This window comes from Carya illinoinensis, chromosome 12, assembly GCF_018687715.1.
Source record: "Carya illinoinensis cultivar Pawnee chromosome 12, C.illinoinensisPawnee_v1, whole genome shotgun sequence".
Lineage (NCBI taxonomy): Eukaryota > Viridiplantae > Streptophyta > Magnoliopsida > Fagales > Juglandaceae > Carya > Carya illinoinensis.
The window spans coordinates 14736879-14757055 of NC_056763.1; the positions used below are offsets into that span (position 1 = coordinate 14736879).

Consider the following 20177-nt stretch of genomic DNA (forward strand, 5'->3'; position numbering starts at 1 on the left):
TATAGTCTCGTCTCAAGGTATTGAAGTTGACAAGGTCAAGATTGAATTAATTTCTAATTTGCCCATCCTAAAAAACATCAAGGATATCGATCTTTTCTAGGTCATGCAGATTTTTACAGAAGGTTCATTAAAGACTTCAGTGTAATTTCTAGACCTTTGTGCAGTTTATTGTCAAAGGAAAATTCTTTTGTGTGGACTGAGGATTGTGAGTTAGCTTTACAAAGCTAAACGGCATGTTGATTTCAGTCCCAATTGTGCAATTACATGATTGAAATTTACCATTTGATTTAATAATTAAAGATAAAAAAAGGAGTTGAGAATGTTGTTGCTGATCATTTGAATATACTTGTTATTTCAAATTCCATGGAGACTGTTCCTATTAAAGACACATTCCTAGATGAGTAACTTTTTAGTATATCTCAATTACCTTGATATGCTGACATTGCTAATTTTCTTGCTACAGGTGAAATTCCTCACATTTGGACTCAACAAGACAAGAATTTTTTTTTTGTAGGGGTAAAAAAAAATTCTTTTGGGATGATCCATATTTGTTTAAATATTGTTCCAATCAAATAATTTGACGATGTGTTCCTGATAGTGAATTTCAAAGTGTAATGTCTTTTTGTCACTCTAGGGCATGTGGTGGCCATTTTCTCGGTAAAAAAACAGCTTTGAAAATTTTGCAACATGGTTTTTGTTGGCCTACCCTCTTCAAGGACACCTATGAATTTTGTAAAGCATGTGAATGTTGTCAAAAATTGGGAGGGATTACCCACTGAAATATAATGTCATGAAATCCGATTTTGGTTATTGAAATATTTGATTGTTGGGGCATCGATTTCATGGGACCCTTCCTAGTTTCTTTCGGCAATCTCTAAATTTTGGTAGCTATTGATTATGTGTCCAAATGGGTCGAGGCCGTTCCATGTAAGAAAATGATCACAAAGTTGTGCTGAAAGTTTTGAAAGAAAATATTTTATCTAGGTTTGAAACACCTTCAGCCATTATCAGTCATGAGGGTAAACACTTTTGCAAAAAGCCTTTTGAGGCCTCGATGCAAAAATATGGTATTACTCATAAGGTTGCTACCTCTTATCACACACAAACAAGTGGCCAAGTTGAGGTATCCAATCGGGAGATCAAAACTTTTTTGGAAAAGACGGTTAACCCAAGTCGCAAAGATTGGTCTTTATGACTAACCGATGCACTTTGGGCATACCGTACTACTTTTAAAACCCTGATTGGTATCCCCATATAGACTCTTTCTTGGAAAGGCTTGTCACTTGCCTTTGGAATTGGAACACAAAGCTTATTGGGCAATCAAGCAATTTAATTTTGATGCAGACAAAGCTTACTCTCTTCGTAAGGTTGTGCATGTGATGGATGACTATACGTAGTAAGTATTGTATGTATTTTCACGAAATGAAATATGAGGCTTATGCCTTACTCTTTAAGAAATGCTTTAAATGACATGAAGAAAATATTTTAAATGTCCTTATGAACTGATGTTTTAATGATGCCAAGAACTAATGTTTTAAATGATGTCTTGAAAGATGATGTTTAAGCTCATGCTTTTAAATGATATTTATGAATTAATGGACTAAAAGAATGAAAGGAAAAAAAAGGAGTTGTAGGGATGGTGGTAAGCAAGGATAGTAGTAAGTCCCACCTGCGATTCTTGCATACAACGACCAAATGAATGAAAGTTTTAATGTATGAAAATACGTAACGGCCATATGAATGAATGATGGTAGCAAATGAATGAGAAGATTGCAATGCCGGGCAGGTACTACTGGTAGTGCATCCAATGCTTCCTCTTGACTGAAAAGGATTCTCAACCCATGGCCACGGGCAAAGTCCAGGTCCAAAGGAAGACTGCTAACCCTCACATACAGGACATAACAGCATGTACCAACCAAAGGAAAGTGATAAGAGAATGTACTCTTTAAGAAATGAAGGCATGAGGTGTGGGAAAATGTTTTACGAAAGAAAACCTTTTTTAAGAAAAAACCCCATCTCATAATGTTTTAAATGAATGAATGTCTTATGTATAATATATATGGAGTGATGAATGCATGATTGAAAACCTATATTAGGATATTTTAACTGTATAAAGTAATGCTTACAAGTATTCGACTCATTTTAGTTTTTATGTGTGCCCCACATAGGAACAAAATGCGTTGAACGTGTCAGGACGTACATGGCCGAAAGAGGAAGGGCACAGAAGCCTAGGCACAAAGTTTTGTATGAACGACTTTTCATTTTAAAGTTTAATGTTTTCTATTGCAACTCTCTTTAAATTAACCAGCATGTTTTTATTTCAAACATGGAGTCTTTTGTATGCTAGGTAGGAACAGAAAAAGTTTTAAAATGAACGGTAATTCCCTCTCTTTCTTAAAATCATTTTCTAAAAATCCAACCACAAGGACAGGTGGTACACAGAAGATGAAGTTGAGATTTTTAGATTCGTAGTCTAAGCCTAAGATTTATGCAAATGGTTATTCTTTGAGGAATTGGATGATGACATGTGTACATGAAATGAATAGATATTTGGAATACCTGAAGGTGTAAGTTTGTACAAATAAGGATGTCATGAAGAAATATGCGAGTAAATGTTTAAACGAGATTAATAAGACGATGACTAGTCTAAGTGAAGGAAGTCTAAGTCAAGGACCAATGAGAGGGTAAGGTCATGCGCAGTACAAGGGACTAAGAGTTAAGGCTAGCTTATTATGCAAGTTTTATATTTAGTGCTCTTTTTAATGAAAAAGAAATGATGTGAGGTTACGAATATATGTATGTTACAATCTGATACGCACATGAATAGATTGGACGAAATGTGCTTAGCATGGAGTCCAGATAAGTATTACATTTATACTCTTTTAGAGTTTTCTCAAAGTATGAAAATGAAAATGAATGCTTTATAAAATACTTTTATGAAAAATGTTCTTTTATGAAATGAAAGGAAATGAAAAGTTTTCTTTATAAAGTTATGCTAAAGTATAAGTTTTAAGTATACATATGTACCAGATCTCTTTGGTAGCCCCCTTTTACGCACCATAAGAATAGTTGTAAGCATTTTGATTGAATATTATATGTAGTATGTATTGTATGTATGTTTCGTGAAATGAAAGATGAAGTTTTATGTTTTTTGTCATGAAAAGTGGTTTTTATAAAATGATCTGATGCACCTAAAGAATGAAAGGAAAGGACTGAAAGAAAGAAATGTTTTAATGTAGGAATTTACGTAATGGCCATGACTAATAAATGATGGTACCAAAGGACTACATAGATTATAATGTTGGGTAAGTAGTACTAGTAGTGCATCCTATAACACTCGAGTTGAGTGCCAAGTTGTTTTAATGAATTTTTCGGTGCGAAAAACCCATTTGAGTTTTCAAATATATTTTTCTAAGTAGTCTACGGGCTTAAAATCTCTATTTTGATATTTAAGTTTAAAAATCTTTTACAGGCCGAGATAATTTTTGAACAAATTGGATTATTTTTTTAAAGATTGATTCGAGGTTCAAAATTCAAGGAAGAGCCCTTTTATAAATTTTTTTCCTTCACTATCCAAATCGTGGGCCCAATTATTTGAAATGGGCCTACCCGATCATCCAAAAGACCAAACCCATTCCCGTGTGAACCAACTATCAAAATCTTTTCCTTCATGCATGCTTCGATCATGTCCATTTCCCTCTTCATGCACATCTCTCCTCTCTAGGGTTTTATTTATTTTTTTGTCTTCCATTCACCTATTTATACCTCCAGTTAGCCCTCAATCTTATACATGTATTAAACATCCTCTATCCTAGAATAAGTCACCATTGAACCAGTGCTGCAGTAGCCATCTTTGCTCCTCAACTCCACGTTCATCATCCTCTACCAAAAACTAGGGCTACCGCTTCAGGTTCTTCCTTTTTCTCTCGGTTTCCCATTGCCGCTACACCACTTTGAGTTAGCCATTGCCTAGCCACGTGAAACCTTAACTAGCCATCCCTGATGTTCCACCCTCATGGCCTTCCCACAGCCCACAGCCTATGTTTCATCTAGCAGCCTCAACACCCATAAGCTAGGCCAACCACATCGCTGCTCCTCCATCGGATCAGCACCCTACCTCATCGCTACTCCTCCCTTGAATCTCTCAGCCAACTTTGTCACTGCTCCTCACCACCCCTTGCCACCGTGTGACCCAGCCAAACCACCCAACTCAGCCCATTGTCCCCCATTTTTAACACCCAAAATAGAGTAGTTTTCTTTTCTACTTGTAGCTTGTTTGACGCAACCTAGTGGCCCCAGCCTTGTCGCCATGCACCACAACACTTTTGTTAGATGCTGCCTAGCCGTGAGACGCTGCCCAAATCAATCACCTCTACACTGCCGTAAGCCTTTGTCTCTTCCTCTCACATTCTCATGTTCACTTTCTCGCTCTCGATCACCCTCTCATTCTCTGTTTCTCTCTCTCTCATCACTTTCTCTCTCCGTATCTCAACTGCACCACTCCTTTGCACCGTCAACAGTCACTTAGGCCGCCGCTACATGTACCTCTTAGTATGCCTCAACCGTATCAACCACTTCATGTTTTCATAGTTTTCAAAATAGAAACAATTTTGTTTCCTTCCCTTAAGGCTTCTCTTGAAGTATGAATTTCTATGAAATGACAATTTTGCCCTTAGTTTTAAAACATGGTGTTTTAAGGATTTATTTCAATGGGCTTGTTTCTATGTGGTTCTTTTTTATATTTTTTTGAGTGTGCTACATTAAGTTATTTTGAAGTAAAATATTTTTGGGTTGAGTTTGGGTTCAAAATTATTTTGGGCGGGGTAATATTTTTATTTCAGTGGCTTTTCATTATTTTTTAAAGGGGTTGGGTTTTATTTATTTTAAATAAACCTTCTGAATAAGTGAGAATTAGGTTACCTAGAAATTAAGTGGATAATTGATGGTTTTGGAAAATGATGGTATTTTAGGAATTATCAGGATTTAAGGTTTTCAGGATTTATAATATGTTAATTTAGCATTTCAGATTAAATATCGAAATATGTGTTTGGCCAGAAATTTATGTGAATTATGTGATTATTTTATAAGTGACAAATAATTTTTGTTCAGCATTATTGAGGAAAATTTCTGAAAATCTAAGAAGTTCAGGTAAGCGAGATTCTTATACTAGACTTTGCATAAAAGAAATGAACTTTGATTGATTTTGGAAAAATATGCATGTTTTGTTCTGAAAATAATTTTGAAACAACCTTAGTTATTTGTTTTACATTACTCATAAAATTTTGTATAAGAATAATGTATTTTCTGGCATGACTAGCGTAGACATGAGCTATTTTGGCATTTTGTTTCTGAACTGTGCGAAAGAGAGCGAATATGAAAATTTGTGCATAAATTATATTTTTGTGATCTGATTCGGTTATGTTCTAAAGATGTTCTATACTATGATATGATATGCTAGATGTCCTAAAAACTTCTAGCATGACATTTTGTTTCTATTTCTATTTCATTACGACCTTACCACGAATGTAAAATTGTGTCCTCTATTCGGGTTGGTACTAACTTTTCTGTTTTTTGGTGCACCCACATTGAAAGCAAAGTGGCTTTCTGCATGGTCTTTCTTGTGTACACACTCGTGGCTCCGAGAATAATAAGGGGAAGATTCACATTCTGTTTTTGCTTGGTTGGCTGTCGGGGTTTGCACTACCCTACCATGGGGGTTAAACATTGAATTATGTTCTGATGTGATGTTTCAGTTATGCTGTGCCAAAAGAATTTTGAATTAGAATATTTTTAAACTTTCACTTTGATATTTTTAATAACATGTTCTGACTCTATATTATAAAAATAAAACATGTTTTGCTCTACATTCTAAACTATGTAAATGCTCATTTTTGTATACTAGTATATGTTTTCTGCTTACTGAGTTGTTGATAACTCACCCCTTATCTTTATAATATTTTTTAGATATTTTTGATGGCTTAGCTAGAGAACGTGAATAGGAAGTTTAGAAAAAGTTCGATGATCATAAATGAATAAGTGCTAAGGGTACAAGTATTTTTGGAGGGTCATATTTTTCAGGTTTGTTTATCATTGGCAGTTATTTTGGTACGTCTAGTTATGGGAAATTCAAGTCTTTGTGGAGTTGTTATTATATTTTATTGAGGGTTTTGGTAACATGAATATTTGGATTGAGCAAATGAATTAATTTTTTTAGATTTTTTTTTAAAGATTTTATAGCTGTGATATTGGAGTTGATATTCAATAATAAAAGCTAACTCTCTAGACCTCTGGTACTGGGACATTATACACCAGTGCTGCCCCTTGACTGAGGGATTCCCAACTGGTGGCCTCGAGCAGAATCAAATCCAAAAGACTGCTAACCCCAACACATAGAGCGTAATAGTATGTACCGGCCAAAGGAAAGTGATAAGATTAATTGTATGCATAAATGTTTTAGTTTTTATGAAGGAAAGTGCGCAAGGTGGGAGATGTTTTAAGTAATGAAAACCCTTTTTAAAAGAAAAACTCCACTTTGTATGTTTTCAGAGAAAAGAAAACGTTTTAGGTAAAGTATGTATATGAGTGAGAATGCATGAAAAAAACTTATGTTTTTATATTTTTACTGCATGAAATAGTACTTACTGAGTATTCAACTCATTTGGTGTTCATGTGTGCCCCAGCTAGGAATGAAATGAGGACAAAGCTTCAGGATAGACATGGCCCAAGGAAAAGGTGAAGGAAGCTTAGGCCTTTTTGTATTTTATGAAAACTATTTTTTGTAGAAGGACTTTATATTTTAATTTAATGATTTATGCTGTAAAACACTCTCTAACCTTTATAAACGACTCTCGTATACCCTGGGAAGGGAAGAAAAAGTTTTAAAAAGTCAGTAATTTCCATCTTATTTTCTATAATCATTTTTCTAAAAGTCCTACAACAAGGACACGAGCATTACAAAACTGTGTCATTTTGATGCTCTAAATCTAGTTGGAATCGGTCAACCAAGCATTCTAGATTTTTCATCAGTATATATGAGGGAAATCTGTTTTAAAATTTGAAAGGAGAATTGGTTTAGAATTGATTGGATTTTTAGTTGCAGATATGGACAACAGGTTTTTGATTTAGCTGCCAGATAACAAAAACATTTTAGATAAAAAAATAGATGAGACCAAAAAAAAAAAACAAAAGAAGGAATGAGGAGCTGTAATTCCGAAAGGAAGAACGAAGCTCATGATTTCTGCAATTACAGTGTTCTTTTTTCTTCTTTCTTTAATTTTTTTAGTTGCTAAATTGTTATTAAGGATGTTGACTTCAAATTTATGTTTGAGAAATAATTGGATTATTTTATTAGTTATGAATTTTTTATATGATTTGAGTATGGTATGATTGAATTGAATATCCTTTGTTAATTGCAATTGAATGATTTCAGTTTTCATTCTTGCAATTTACTAGCCCTAAATTGCATGCTTAAGATGTTGAATGAAGTAACAAATGTTGAAGTTCAATACTAGTTCATGAATTCATCAAACCTTGGTAGTATAGTTTAGAAAGAAATACACACCTTTATGACCTATATTCAAGAATTCCACAGAGTATAATGAATTTATATTAATTTATGCAATCACGATAGTAGACATAGGGAATACAGACGGTAGGCATAAACCTCCGTCTAGGTGGTTCAAATTGAATATGGACGGTAGTAGTATAGGGAATCTGGGCTCTTGTGGCATTGGAGATGTTATTCGTAATGATCAAGGTCGGCTTGTTCAAGGTTTTGGCTCTCCTATTGGTCTCGGATCCAATAATAAAGTTGAGTTTCTCACGCTCCTTCAAGGTTTGAGACTTTGCAAAACCTTAAATATTCCAAATGTGATAGTAGAGATTGATTCAATGGTGGTTATTTCTTAGTGGAAGAAAGGGCGTTGTAGCGTATGGCACCTAGAGGATTTCTTGGAACAACTTCTTAGATTGACTGATATTATAAATTGTCATTTTCAACATAGTTATCGGGAAGGTAATAAGGTGGCTGATTGGTTAGCCAAGGAAGGTGCTTCTGGCGTAGATCTGATTTACAATAAGGTTTGCAACATGCCCTGGATTATTAGAGGCTTGATCCATTTGGACTACTCTGGGATCCCCTCGTTATGGTGTTCGTAGCTTTTATTGTTGTTGGTTCTCTTGATGTTTGCATAGGTAAGTTTTCATAGGCTTGTTTACTTTGTTATTTGGTTTTTGGTCTTTTGGTCGATGGTTGTTTTTCCCATGAGCCTTGCTTGTTACCACAGTATTCCTTTGCCATAAGTGGAGGGGGAGGGGGTCACTATTGGACATGTGACTACTTGTTCTTCGATTAAAAAAAGAAAAAAATGTGTTATATTTGAAAGAGGATATCCCATAAAAAAAAAAAAAAAAAAAAAAAAAGGAAATGCAGTCATTGTAATTAGCAAAACATTAATCGAAGGAATTAGGTTTAAACTCATTGAAGGAATTCAATTGATGAAATCCAAGCCCTAGGAACCTTTCATATTTAATTTTTCAGGTAAAGTATTTGGAGTCAGTCATAACAATTTGGGATCGTCTAAATAATATAGGAAATTTTATAAATTGGTACTTGAATCTCCACCATGTGGAGATGATACTCTTTTTGCCCTGTTCTATTTGTCACGACCCATGCACTTGTGATAGAGTCTAGGGACTATTAAGTTTTTGGTGTCGTTGCCGGGGAAGATTTTTTTCAATATTACTACAAATAATTTCCTGTATTAATTTAGATTGTATAGTTTTGTTTTGTTATTCATTTATTCATTTAGACTAGCCCCACCGCTCGAGGCCAAATTCCATCATTTTCTAGGATTTTTAGGCTGTTCTATATTTTTGTTTGTCAATTTACATTTTTCTGTATTTAGTGTATGCCACATAACTAATGAGCTAATTGATCTTTTTGATTTAGAAATTGAGAGAAGCCTACTTGCACTAAGGAGAAAATAAAGATTGGAGCTTGAGCAAACAAGCAGTAGCCATGGCAAATAACTAGAATTAGAGGGTGTTGCGTGACTATGTCATGCTGAATGTCAATAGTGCTCAACCCAACAGTATGGGACCTACAGTCAATGCTAATAACTTTGAGATTAAGCCTAGTCTCATCCAGATGGTGCAGCAAGAGCAGTTTGGTGGAGGACCTACTGAGGATCCACATGCAGACATTGACAAATTCTTGGAGATTTGTGATACAATTAAGGAGAATGGAGTTAGTGTTGATGCTATTTGGCTCTGACCTTTTCCATTTTCTCTAAAGAATAAAGCCAATACCTGATTGAATTCCAAAGCACCTCACCCTTTCACCACCTAGAATGCCTTATCACAAACTTTTCTCAGTAAGTATTTTCCCCAGGTAAGACTGTCAAACTTAGAAATGATATTGCCAGTTTTGTTTAGTTTGATTGTGAATCTTTGTATGAAGACTTGGAGAGGTTTAAAGAATTAAATAGGAAGTGTCCACATCATGGTCTTTTTGATTGGCTGATTGTGCAAACTTTCTATAATGGATTAGCACATTCCGTCAGGATTACCATAGTTGTAGCTATAGGAGGTAATTTAATATGTAAGTCAACAGAAGAGGCATATGAGTCGTTAGAATAAATGGCCTCTGATAATTATCAATGATCTAATGAAAGAGATATGCCTAAGAAAGTTCCAGGTATGATGATGTAGAAATGGCCTCTTAGAGTTTATATTTTCAAATTAATATACACTCATAAATCCAATCAAGGTAGGGATTTTTATTTCATTTCTTCTCTAAGATGTACGTTTCCAAACAAAACTAGAGTCAATTCATAGAGGGGTTTTATAGACCTTATTGTGTACACAATGTCTCTGCTTACATAAAAGAGACAACCACATGTAACACCCAGCCCAACATAAGACTCCTTTCTATAAATTCTTTTTTGGGTTTTTACGTATGAAAGGCCCACTTGAAATTAACAAGTAATTTTTGGACCTGATAATTAGGTTAAACTCATTTGATATTTTTATGCATAATCTTTTTATTTAGTTATGGGCTGAAATATTTTTAGGACAGGTTGTATTATCGAGTCGAGGCCTATTAGTATCGATAAAATAGTCGACCATGAGAAAATTATAGACAAACCAAAGAGACTTTCGAACTACGCTAACTAACCCAGTCCATTTATTAATTCCATACACCACCTGCTGTGAAGAAGTGCCAACCATTTATAATGAAGCACATGGAAAAGCTGGAATCCTATAGCAAAAGGACTCGCATCGTATATATTATGCTAAGGTGGTAGAGAAGGCTTCTGTTTCTTCCATGCATTAGACATATGAGAAAGCTATTATAAATATGAGAAAGGGTTGTATTTTAAAGAGAGATATGAAAACTGAGAGAGAAATCGCAAGAGAGATAGAGGGAGAGATCGAGACAGAGAGTTTGTTTTAATTTTTTTTTCTTAGAGAATTGTGAAACTGAGGGAAAGTGTGATCTTTTTAAACTCTAGAAGTTGTGGCTTTGATCCTCAATACAGCTCTTAGACTGCTCCTACCGTGGATGTACATCACTAGGATCGAACCATGTAATTTTGTTGTGTTTTGTACATTGCTTTTATTTTGCTTACACGTTCTTTGCAAGTTTCTTGATAATTCTTGGCATTTGAGTTGTGAGTTTGGCTACAAAAGAAACTCAAAATTCCAGCACTACCCCAGATGTTGGCCTAAATACTTTGTAGTGGGCCCAAAAAGCCTAATCCCGTGAGAACCAAGAATCAGACCTCACACGCCATCCATGCCACGCACGTCTCCTCTTCTCTAGGGTTTACCAGCTTTCTAGACATATAAATATTATTTATATATACACACACTTATATCCCTCATGCATTAAGGAACTCTAAGACACAGATCGGGAACCATCGCCACCGCTATAGCATCCCAATTACTCAGTCATCGTCGCATGGGATCGAGAAGAAGAAGTTCCAGTCCTTCCCAACGCATGGACAACATGCACTCAAGCCAAGATCTTCCACACCAACAACCTCCCTCCACTGTAAACCACCACCACCTGTAGTTGGAAGCCAAAACCATAGAAACCACCCCTCCTCAGCCCACGGTTAAACTAACTTAGAGGAGCCACCGTACCTCACTGCCATTACCACCCCTACATAGAGTCCAACAACCCATATTTAGCGACTTCAGCCACCACATCGGGACCCCCTCCCACTACCTAGCCTTGGTGCAATAGCCTCCACACCGTGAGCTCTCTTCACACTCAAAACCACCGTGTGACAGCCCACTTTCTAGCCCACGTGAAACGGGCTACAACCTGTATAGAGAACTGAAGCCAATCTAGTTTTTTCTCCTCAAAACAAAACACCTACTTCTCCAACATAAGCTACTGCAAACTACCATTATCGAGAGCAAAACACATCGGAAACCCCATAGAAACTGTCGCCAAAACCACCCTGTCACCCTAGACCTTTGCACGGCTCCTTACTGCCACGGTGAGCTTCCTCTCTCCCTCACGCTGAGTTCTCTCCTTCTCTATCTTGATCTCAGCCACTAACCGCCATTTAGTCACTGCAACCACCGTGAGAGACTACCCGTCCGAATTGTAGTCCGTGCACCAACAAGGATAATGCCCCTTCTCTACCTCTCGGTGAGATCTCTCTCTCTCTCTCTCAAGTAATTAGTGTTCCCTCATTACGGGCGGGTTAGTATATTTTGGACAATGGGCCATGCTTATAAAAATGGCCATGGGCTCACAGTTGGTGTTTATGGGTTTGTTACATTGTGGATTGCACGGATTTATGGGCCACGATTGGATATAATGGGTAACGTGTATAGTTTGATTTCGAGACTCGTGTTTGCATGGCTAATATTATAAGATCAATTTATGGAGTATTATGATTTTAGGATTTTAATCATGTATTCGTTTGGAGAAATTTTTTAAAAGTCAAAGTATTTTGAGGAGAGTCGATATTTTGGGTTCAGAGGATGTTTAGACGTTAAGGAAAAATATCGAATTTTATATCTCAAGTTTTAATTATAAAGAAAGTGTTTAATAAAAAATTTACGCAAATTACGTGTTTATTTTATATGTAATGATTGAAATTATTTGGCACGGTTGTAGATAAATTCAGAGAAGTTAAAAAATTCAGATAAGTGAGATTTTTATGCTAAATTTTGCATAAAAAGAAAATAAAATGAGATCGATTTTAGAAAACATGCATATTTTGTTATGAAAAGAAATTTGAAACAACCTCTTTATTCTCCATTACTCATGAAATATGTATGAAAGAGAAAACATTTTTTTCATGACTGGCATAGACATGGCTTATTTTTTGCATTCTGTTTCTGAACTATGCAAAAAGAGCAAATATAACAATTTGTGCATGATTATGTGAATATGCTATGGATCTATTTTGATTCTGATGATGATATGATTATGTCCAGTACCCTATTTTGATAAGATGTAACTTCTAAAAAACTTTTGGCATGACTTTCTAATTTTAAATTTGATTATGTTTATGCTCTATTCAATTACAGCCTTGCCACCGGTGATAATTGGCATACGGCCCAACTACAGGTGATAATAGTGGATACGGTCCAACCACGAGTTATAATAGTGGATAGACTCAACCACGGGTTATAATAGTGGATATGACATTACCACATGTTATAATAGTGGATACGACCTTGCCACGAGTTGTAGTAGTGGTCCCTGTTAAGTACACACCTTGGTGACAGGCTTGATTTATGTTTTGTTTGGCTATCCGCAGATGCACAACCGTACCATGGGGGTTATATATGGTCTCTGTTCTGATATGATATGAAGATGATGTCTCAGATTTTTTATACGCCAAAGGATTATTTTTGAATAAGATTGTTTCTAAAAGTTTCATTTTGATATTTTGATATATGTTTTTGATTATGCATTCTGAATGTAAATGTTTTGTTTTGCATGCTGAATTTTATAAATGATCATGTTTACATACTAGAATATATTCTTTACTTACTGAGTTGTTGATAACTCACCCCTTATCTCTACAATATTTTTCAGATAATTTTGATGTTTCAGCTGGAAATCAATAGTAGGAAGTGTTAACATGTTTGATGATTGTAGAGGAATAAGTGCCAAAGGGTACAACTATTTATTGGATAGCCCTATTTAGTAAATTTATTATTTTATGTTATTTTGGTGATTTGAGTCATGGAGATTTCTGAGTCTTTGTAGAGATTTTAATTTATTTTATTAACATATTTCTTAGGTGTCCACATGGAGGAACATATTCATATGTGTTGAACAAAAACATATTAATATTTTTAAGGAGACTCTTGAGTATATATAATTGTGTTATTGGAAATTATTTTAGGAGCAATGCTACATACAGTCACTTTTGCGTACTCTCTGCGCACTCCACTGATATGATTGGTTGAATTAATTTTTTTTTAATATCCAACCAATCATATCACTGGAGTGCACAAAAGAGTACACAAAAAGGACTGCACATAAAATTTTTGTTATTTTAGGTAACAGGTGCTAACTCTCTAAGCTTTCGGGATCGGGGTGTTACACCACATATCCCTTAGTAGTAGCAAGTGTCGAAAAGATTATAGAACTAGAAATTTTATAAAAATAAATGTACAAACTAACGTAATTTCATGTTATATGTTATATTTATTTTTATAATAAATGTAGCTTAACAATCTGACATACCACATTAAGTTACATCAGTTTGTAAGTTTAGTTTTGTAAAATCTTTTTGTGGTTAAAATATTTCTTTTTTATTATTTGACGATCAATTCTACTACGTACCAGCGGTCTTGTGTACCTATTTGTGCACCGATGCCAATATTGTCAGATGTTTAATATTTAAAAAAAAAAAAAAAGAAATAAAAGAAAACACGAAGAAGAGAAGAGGAAAGAGGCAAGCAACTAACGTCGGCTTCAAGCTTCATCTTCTATTTTTTCTATGGCAAAAATAGTAATGCGCAACACTTTTTTTCTGTTTGTTCCAAATTTTTTTCCTAGGCAGCTCCTTCATCACTTTGTTTATTTATGTTTTCCTGGGCTGCTGTCAGCCATTCTAGATCGGCAAGACAAAAGGTGATGGTTTTGGCTTGTGTGAGCCTTGTCATTGGGACAGAAGGTGGTGGCGATGCTGAGAGAGAGAGAGAGAGAGAGAGAGAGAGAGAGAGAGAGAGATGAGAAAAAGCAGACCGAGAGAGAGAGAGAAGAAAACAGAAGGGTGGCACAACGTTGAGGAGGAGGAACTCACCGTGTGATGGGACGGGGTGATGGCAGACCTAGTGGCCATGTCTTGCGGTTGGCGTCATTGTCTTGTTTTACCACGCTCGACATGGGGAGCTATGGGGGAAAAACAGATGGGTTGCTCTGTTTCAGAGAACAAAAATAGAGAAAAATCTTAGGCAGCATTGACCGTGCTTGACGTGGCCACTGATGCCTTGGGCAAGGGAGATTAAGCACTGGAGGCTTCAGGTCAGATCTTGGGGCTCCAGTACCGGAAAATGTTAAAGTAGGCAACGAGGTAGATGGTGAGGAACATGGAAAATAATAGAGGAAGAAGAGGGAGGGGGCAAGCTTGAGTTTCCATTGAAATCCTTTGGGATGGAATTGAAATGAAAGCAAAGTTGTTTGGGTTGCTTCCCTTGGGTTGTGGTTGACGTGGCCACTGATGCTGTGTGGGCACGGACGCTGTTGGTTGCGGAGGTTGTTCACAGTGGTGTCGTGGCTCACTGAGAGGGAGTGGAGAGATTTCAATGGGGGAGGAGATGATGATGGCGATGGTCTCAGATGAGGGAGGAGATGTCGATGGGTGGAGGAGATTTGGAGAGGAGATTTTGAGATTTTCTCTTCCCGCTCTAAAAGCAGCCGTTTGATGAAGACGAAATCGTCTTCCCACTCCTATTGCACAAAATCACTTTCTCAATGCTTTGAAACATGCCATTTCATTTGACATATTAGTATTGGTGCGCATTCTGGTTCACAAATCACTTGCAAGAAGAGTTTTCCTTTGACGACATACGCAACTCATCACATGGTAGCTTTACTTTCTAGAACACAAGAAGTCTTTATTGGAAAGAACCAAGTTTGAAAACACATGTACACACCTAAATACAAACATGGATACACACTTTTTTTGTTCTTATATTTTTATACAATATCATCTATAGCTGTTGTTTTTCCGTCTCCATACGCTAGATTTAGTGACTTAGATTCTTGGAGGTCGACTAATTATTAATGCTCATCATGATTCCCTAGTCAACCCAGCCGCCATCAACCACTACGTTATGCCCATTCAAAAATCCAGAATCATCAGATGCAAGGAAGAGCACTGCACAAGCTACATGCCCCACTTTTAGGACAACTCCTTTCAAGCTCGCGTGCGGCTCACATGCCTTCTCCACTTGCTCGGCATCCATTCCGGATACACTGCATGCCATTGGAGTCGCAATTACAGAGGATGATATGCAGTTCACTCTAATCCCATGCTCCCCTAATTGCCTGCTTGCTGATCGAACAAGCCCAAGCACCGCGTGCTTTGACATAAAGTAATCAGTATTTTTGGTTGAACCCTGATTTGCTGCTACACTTGCGGTGCACACAGTGCTCCCCCTCACATGCCCTTCAACCATAGCACGTGCTGCATGCTTTACACATACAGCCATGCCACGTACATTGATCGCAAATAGATGGTCAAGGGCCAACAAGTCTAGGTTAAGTACGGTCTGATTCAACCTACTAAAAATCCTTGCATTACTAAACATGATGTCAAGTTGCCCATAATTCTTGACCGTCCATTCTACCATGGCTTTGACCTGTTCTTCATCAGTAACGTCACAACGTATGTATGTTGAATGGTTCAAACCAATTGAATTGGCAACCTGATGGCCTAGTTCTTCTTGGATATCAGCAATGACCACCATACGCGCACCATGCTTGGCAAAAAGATGTGCAGTCGCCTCCCCGATGCCACTAGCACCGCCTGTGACTATGGCCAGTTTGCCTTCCAGTTTCTTCTTGTGCAATGTGGTTTCCGTCATTGTTATACGACAATAAAATTAGAGGATGGATGGGGGCAGCAGCTGTCTCCTGCTAAAAGAAAATGACCAATATATGGTGAACTTTTGGATTAAGTGGGCAAATCGATAATCTGATATTACACACGTGATTTGTTAACAAAACTACCAAAAAAAGAAAAAAAAAAAAAAAAAAACAAGAATTTCAGTTCAAAAGTTCTACCAAATTAAGAGTGATCCATGATCAGTTAATGGGAGTAATTAGGAATGATTTGTGATTTGTGGTGGAATTATGGATTTAGGATATGAAAAGAAAATAAATCTAGCTTGATCAAGTCCACTACAAGAATTGGCACTGGATTTGACAGTAGGTTCTCTCTAATAGGTATACTGCTATCAATCGCAAATTCCAAGTTAACAAGGCTCTCTTGGTATCTAAAAAGACAATAATATACAAATAACAATGATATAAACAATTGAACAAGGTAACTTTACCAATCAAGTATAAACAATTGAGTTCAGGAAACCTTCAAACAAAGCATTTGCACAATGAAAGCAGAGGAGAATAGGGACTCTGTAGACTGTGAGTAACCTTCCATAGTTCTTGGCAGCGTTATTCAAAACATCCAGATGATAGAGACTTCACACAAGGTCCTAAATACAGTCAAATTGATTCAGAACAAAAAGAAAAAAGGAAATTAGATCAAATCGCCAAGAACTAAATGTTTTTTAAAAGAACTATTTAGATATATGCCAAAGATATTACAGAGAAGAGTAGATTTTCATACCGAATATATATGCTGGGATTGTGTTGGAATAATGAGAGCAATGACGTTCAGCTAGAACAAGAACGGCGAAGTTTTGGCCTAGACAAAATTTCCTTGAATTGAAAGTCAGAAAATGATCAACGACTAAAAGAAGTGCTTGGACTGAAAAGCACAACTGCTCCATTGATTGTAACCATTGCATTTTCTTTGGAGCGAGAAGTCTTTGCATTTTCCTTGTGACCTTTGGCGGTCCATTCTCAAGAAACAAAGCATAAAGAAAAGCATTGCAAGCAAGAAAGACATGAAAACACTGAACATCACAGCTGCAACACACAAAGCAATACATGCGACAGCGGCAAAAGCAGAAATGAAATACTCTGCAATGACCAAGAAGTACATGCAGCAGAGAAAACACACTGCAGAAAAGAGAAGCAGAAAGCACCTACAGAAATAAGAAAGCACTGACAAAGAAAAGCTAGTGATCACTCATGAAGTGCATGGTTACATGTCAAGGACTAGATATGTAAAGCCATACTGTCCATAAAGCTGCAGTCCATTACTTGTAATTAGAAAGTAGATTAAAAAGTTGGTTTTTAGATCTTTTGCTTTTCAGCTTTTTGTAATGTATATATAGCAGTAACCTTGTATCACAAAAGACAATGAATGAGAACAAGACTTCTCTCCATTATTACTTGTTTATCTTCAAGTTCTGCTCTTATTTTAACATGGTATCAGAGCGGGTCTTCTCTTAGTTTTTGAGTAGACCCCATCTCGAAAATCATGACATCTTCATCTTCTTCTTCTCCTTCTTCCCTTGACGATCCAAATAGTCCTTTCTTCCTACATCACAGTGACAATGCCAACACTATGATTGTCTCACCACCATTAACTGGTTCAAATTATATTTCTTGGAGCAGATCTTTTCTGCTTTCCATTTCCATCAAAAACAAATCTGGTTTCCTAGATGGGACCATTACCACTCCTGATTTGTCAGATCCTTCCTACATTTCATGGCTAAGATGCAACAACATCCTCCTTGCATGGATCCTAAATTCTGTTTCAAAGAACATTGCTTCTAATGTTTTTTTCATGACCTCAGCTAAGCAAGTTTGGGACAAACTTAAAGAAAGATTTGCTCAACCTGATGAAGCTCGAATTTATCATCTTCAACACAAGCTGAGTGGCATTGTTCAAGGACATCTATCGGTAAGTGATTACTTCACACAGCTTAATGCTATTTGGGAAGAGTTGCATAGTTATAGACCCCTTCCCTGCTGTTCTTGTGGAAAGTGTACCTGTGATGCCTTGAAAAATGTTGGTGAAGTTCAACAAGGAGATTATGTCTTTAAGTTTTTAATGGGGTTAAATGATAGTTATGATTCTGTGAGAGGACAGATCATTTTGCTAAGTCCTTTGCCCTCATTGGATAAAACCTTCTCATTGATTTTGCAAGAGGAGAGACAAAGATAAGCAAGGAACATAGCCTTACCCATATCAGAACCCTCTGCCCTTCTTGCCTACCAAAGCTTTCCAAAGAAAAAGGAAAAATCAGACCTTATTTGCCATCATTGTGGCAAGGTAGGACATACAAAGGATAAGTGCTATAGGTTAGTAGGCTTCCCACCAAATTTTAAGTTTACCAAAACCAAGTTCGGGAATGCATCTACTACTCCATATTCTGCAAACCAAGTTGCTGGACAGATTACCATTTCACCTAAGGAAATGCCTGCCCAAAGTGCCTCTCAACTGAACATCTCTCAAGCACAAGCACAACACCTCTTAGCTCTTGTCAATGCTCAATTTCCTTAGATGAACTTGGAACAAACCAGGCCAATTTTGCCTACACCTGCTCCTGCCAAGCTAGACACTCCTGAAACTAGCTCCTCGACCACACCTTACTCAAACTTAGCAGGTAATCATCACTGCCTTTCCTCTCTTTCTATACCTACTGATCACTCTCATCTTAAAGCTGTGAAACACTCTGATACTTATAACACACCATGGATCATGGACACAGGAGCCACTGATCACATGGTGTGCTCTACATCCTTCTTTGACAGACCCCCTTCTTGCATACAAGCCTTTGTGCAACTCCCAAATGGCACAAAGGCTCGAGTCACACACATAGGCACTGTTAAGCTATCAAAATCATTATCACTATCTGATGTCTTATGTGTGCCTTCATTCACTTTCAACCTCATCTCAGTTAGCAAGCTTACTCAGAAACCAAATACCTGTCTTTTTTTCGTAAGAGATCTTTGCTTCATTCTGGTCCTCTCTTCATGGATGACAATTGGACTTGCTAAAATCCATGCTGGCCTATATTATCTGCTGCCTCCTTCTCATGACAACAACATCAACTCTCCTTTGAATCCTTCCAATCAAGCTCGAGTCAACCAAGCAGCCATTCAACAAGATTTTGACTTATGGCATTTTAGACTAGGACATTTATCTTCACAAAGAATGAATTTAATTCATTCTCTTGTTCCCAATGTAAAGTCCAAGGACTTGCCTCATTGTAAAATCTGTGCCTTGGCTAAACAGAAACATCTTCCTTTTTCTTCAAGTGTATCCACTAGTTCATTTCCTTTTGATCTAATTCATTGTGATATATAGGGCCCATATTCTAAAGCATCAATTCAAGGGTTTCATTACTTCTTAACCATTGTGGATGACTATTCAAGAATTACTTGGGTGTTTTTAATGAAATTGAAATCAGACACAAGACCCATCTTGTAATCATTCTTTCAGCTCATACACACTCAATTCAATAGCAAAGTTAAGAAAATCAGAACTGACAATGGTCTTGAATTTGACATGGCTGATTTTTATAAAGATCATGGCATCATTTGCCAAAAATCTTGTGTGTATACTCCTCAACAGAATGGTGTTGTTGAAAGAAAACACCAACACCTCTTGAATGTTGCTAGATCACTCCTTTTTCAAGCTGGATTACCTACTTCCTTTTGGGGAGATGCCATCTTAACTGCAGCATACATCATAAACAGGATTCCTACACCCCTCCTTTCTAACAAATCTCCCTATGAAAGACTGTTTTCTTCACCACCCTCCTATTCTCATCTTCGAGTCTTTGGATGTTTAAGTTATGCTAGCACTCCTAAGCACCATAGAACCAAGTTTGAGCCTCGAGCCAGACCATGCATTTTTTTGGGATATCCAGCCAACATCAAAGGATACAAACTCTATGATATAGAGACTCATTCCACCTTTGTCTCTAGGAATGTAATCTTCCATGAATCTGTCTTTCCTTTCCACTCCACTCCATCCTCTCATTCCTCTTTAGATATTCACTCTTCCTTCCCTCAAAATCTGGTTCTACCTCCTCCACCACCAGATAAC

At 36.8% G+C, this 20177-nt stretch overlaps 1 protein-coding gene and 1 non-coding gene across 2 annotated transcripts; both read right to left on the reverse strand.

The window, feature by feature from the left end:
• Window positions 1-9402: 9402 nt before the first annotated feature.
• LOC122290552 lies at window positions 9403-9509 on the reverse strand. The gene has a single exon (XR_006236416.1). It is a non-coding gene; the product is annotated as a small nucleolar RNA R71 (small nucleolar RNA).
• Window positions 9510-15288: 5779 nt separating this feature from the next.
• Window positions 15289-16170, reverse strand: LOC122290417 ((+)-cis,trans-nepetalactol synthase NEPS1-like). The gene has a single exon (XM_043098080.1). The coding sequence runs from the start codon at window positions 16072-16074 to the stop codon at window positions 15289-15291; it is 786 nt and encodes a 261-aa protein (XP_042954014.1). The 5' UTR covers window positions 16075-16170.
• Between the last annotated feature and the right edge of the window lie 4007 nt (window positions 16171-20177).

Bases quoted from the DNA above. Each gene is read 5' to 3' on its own strand.
- LOC122290417 (XM_043098080.1), bottom strand. From the start codon at position 16,074: ATGACGGAAACCACATTGCACAAGAAGAAACTGGAAGGCAAACTGGCC.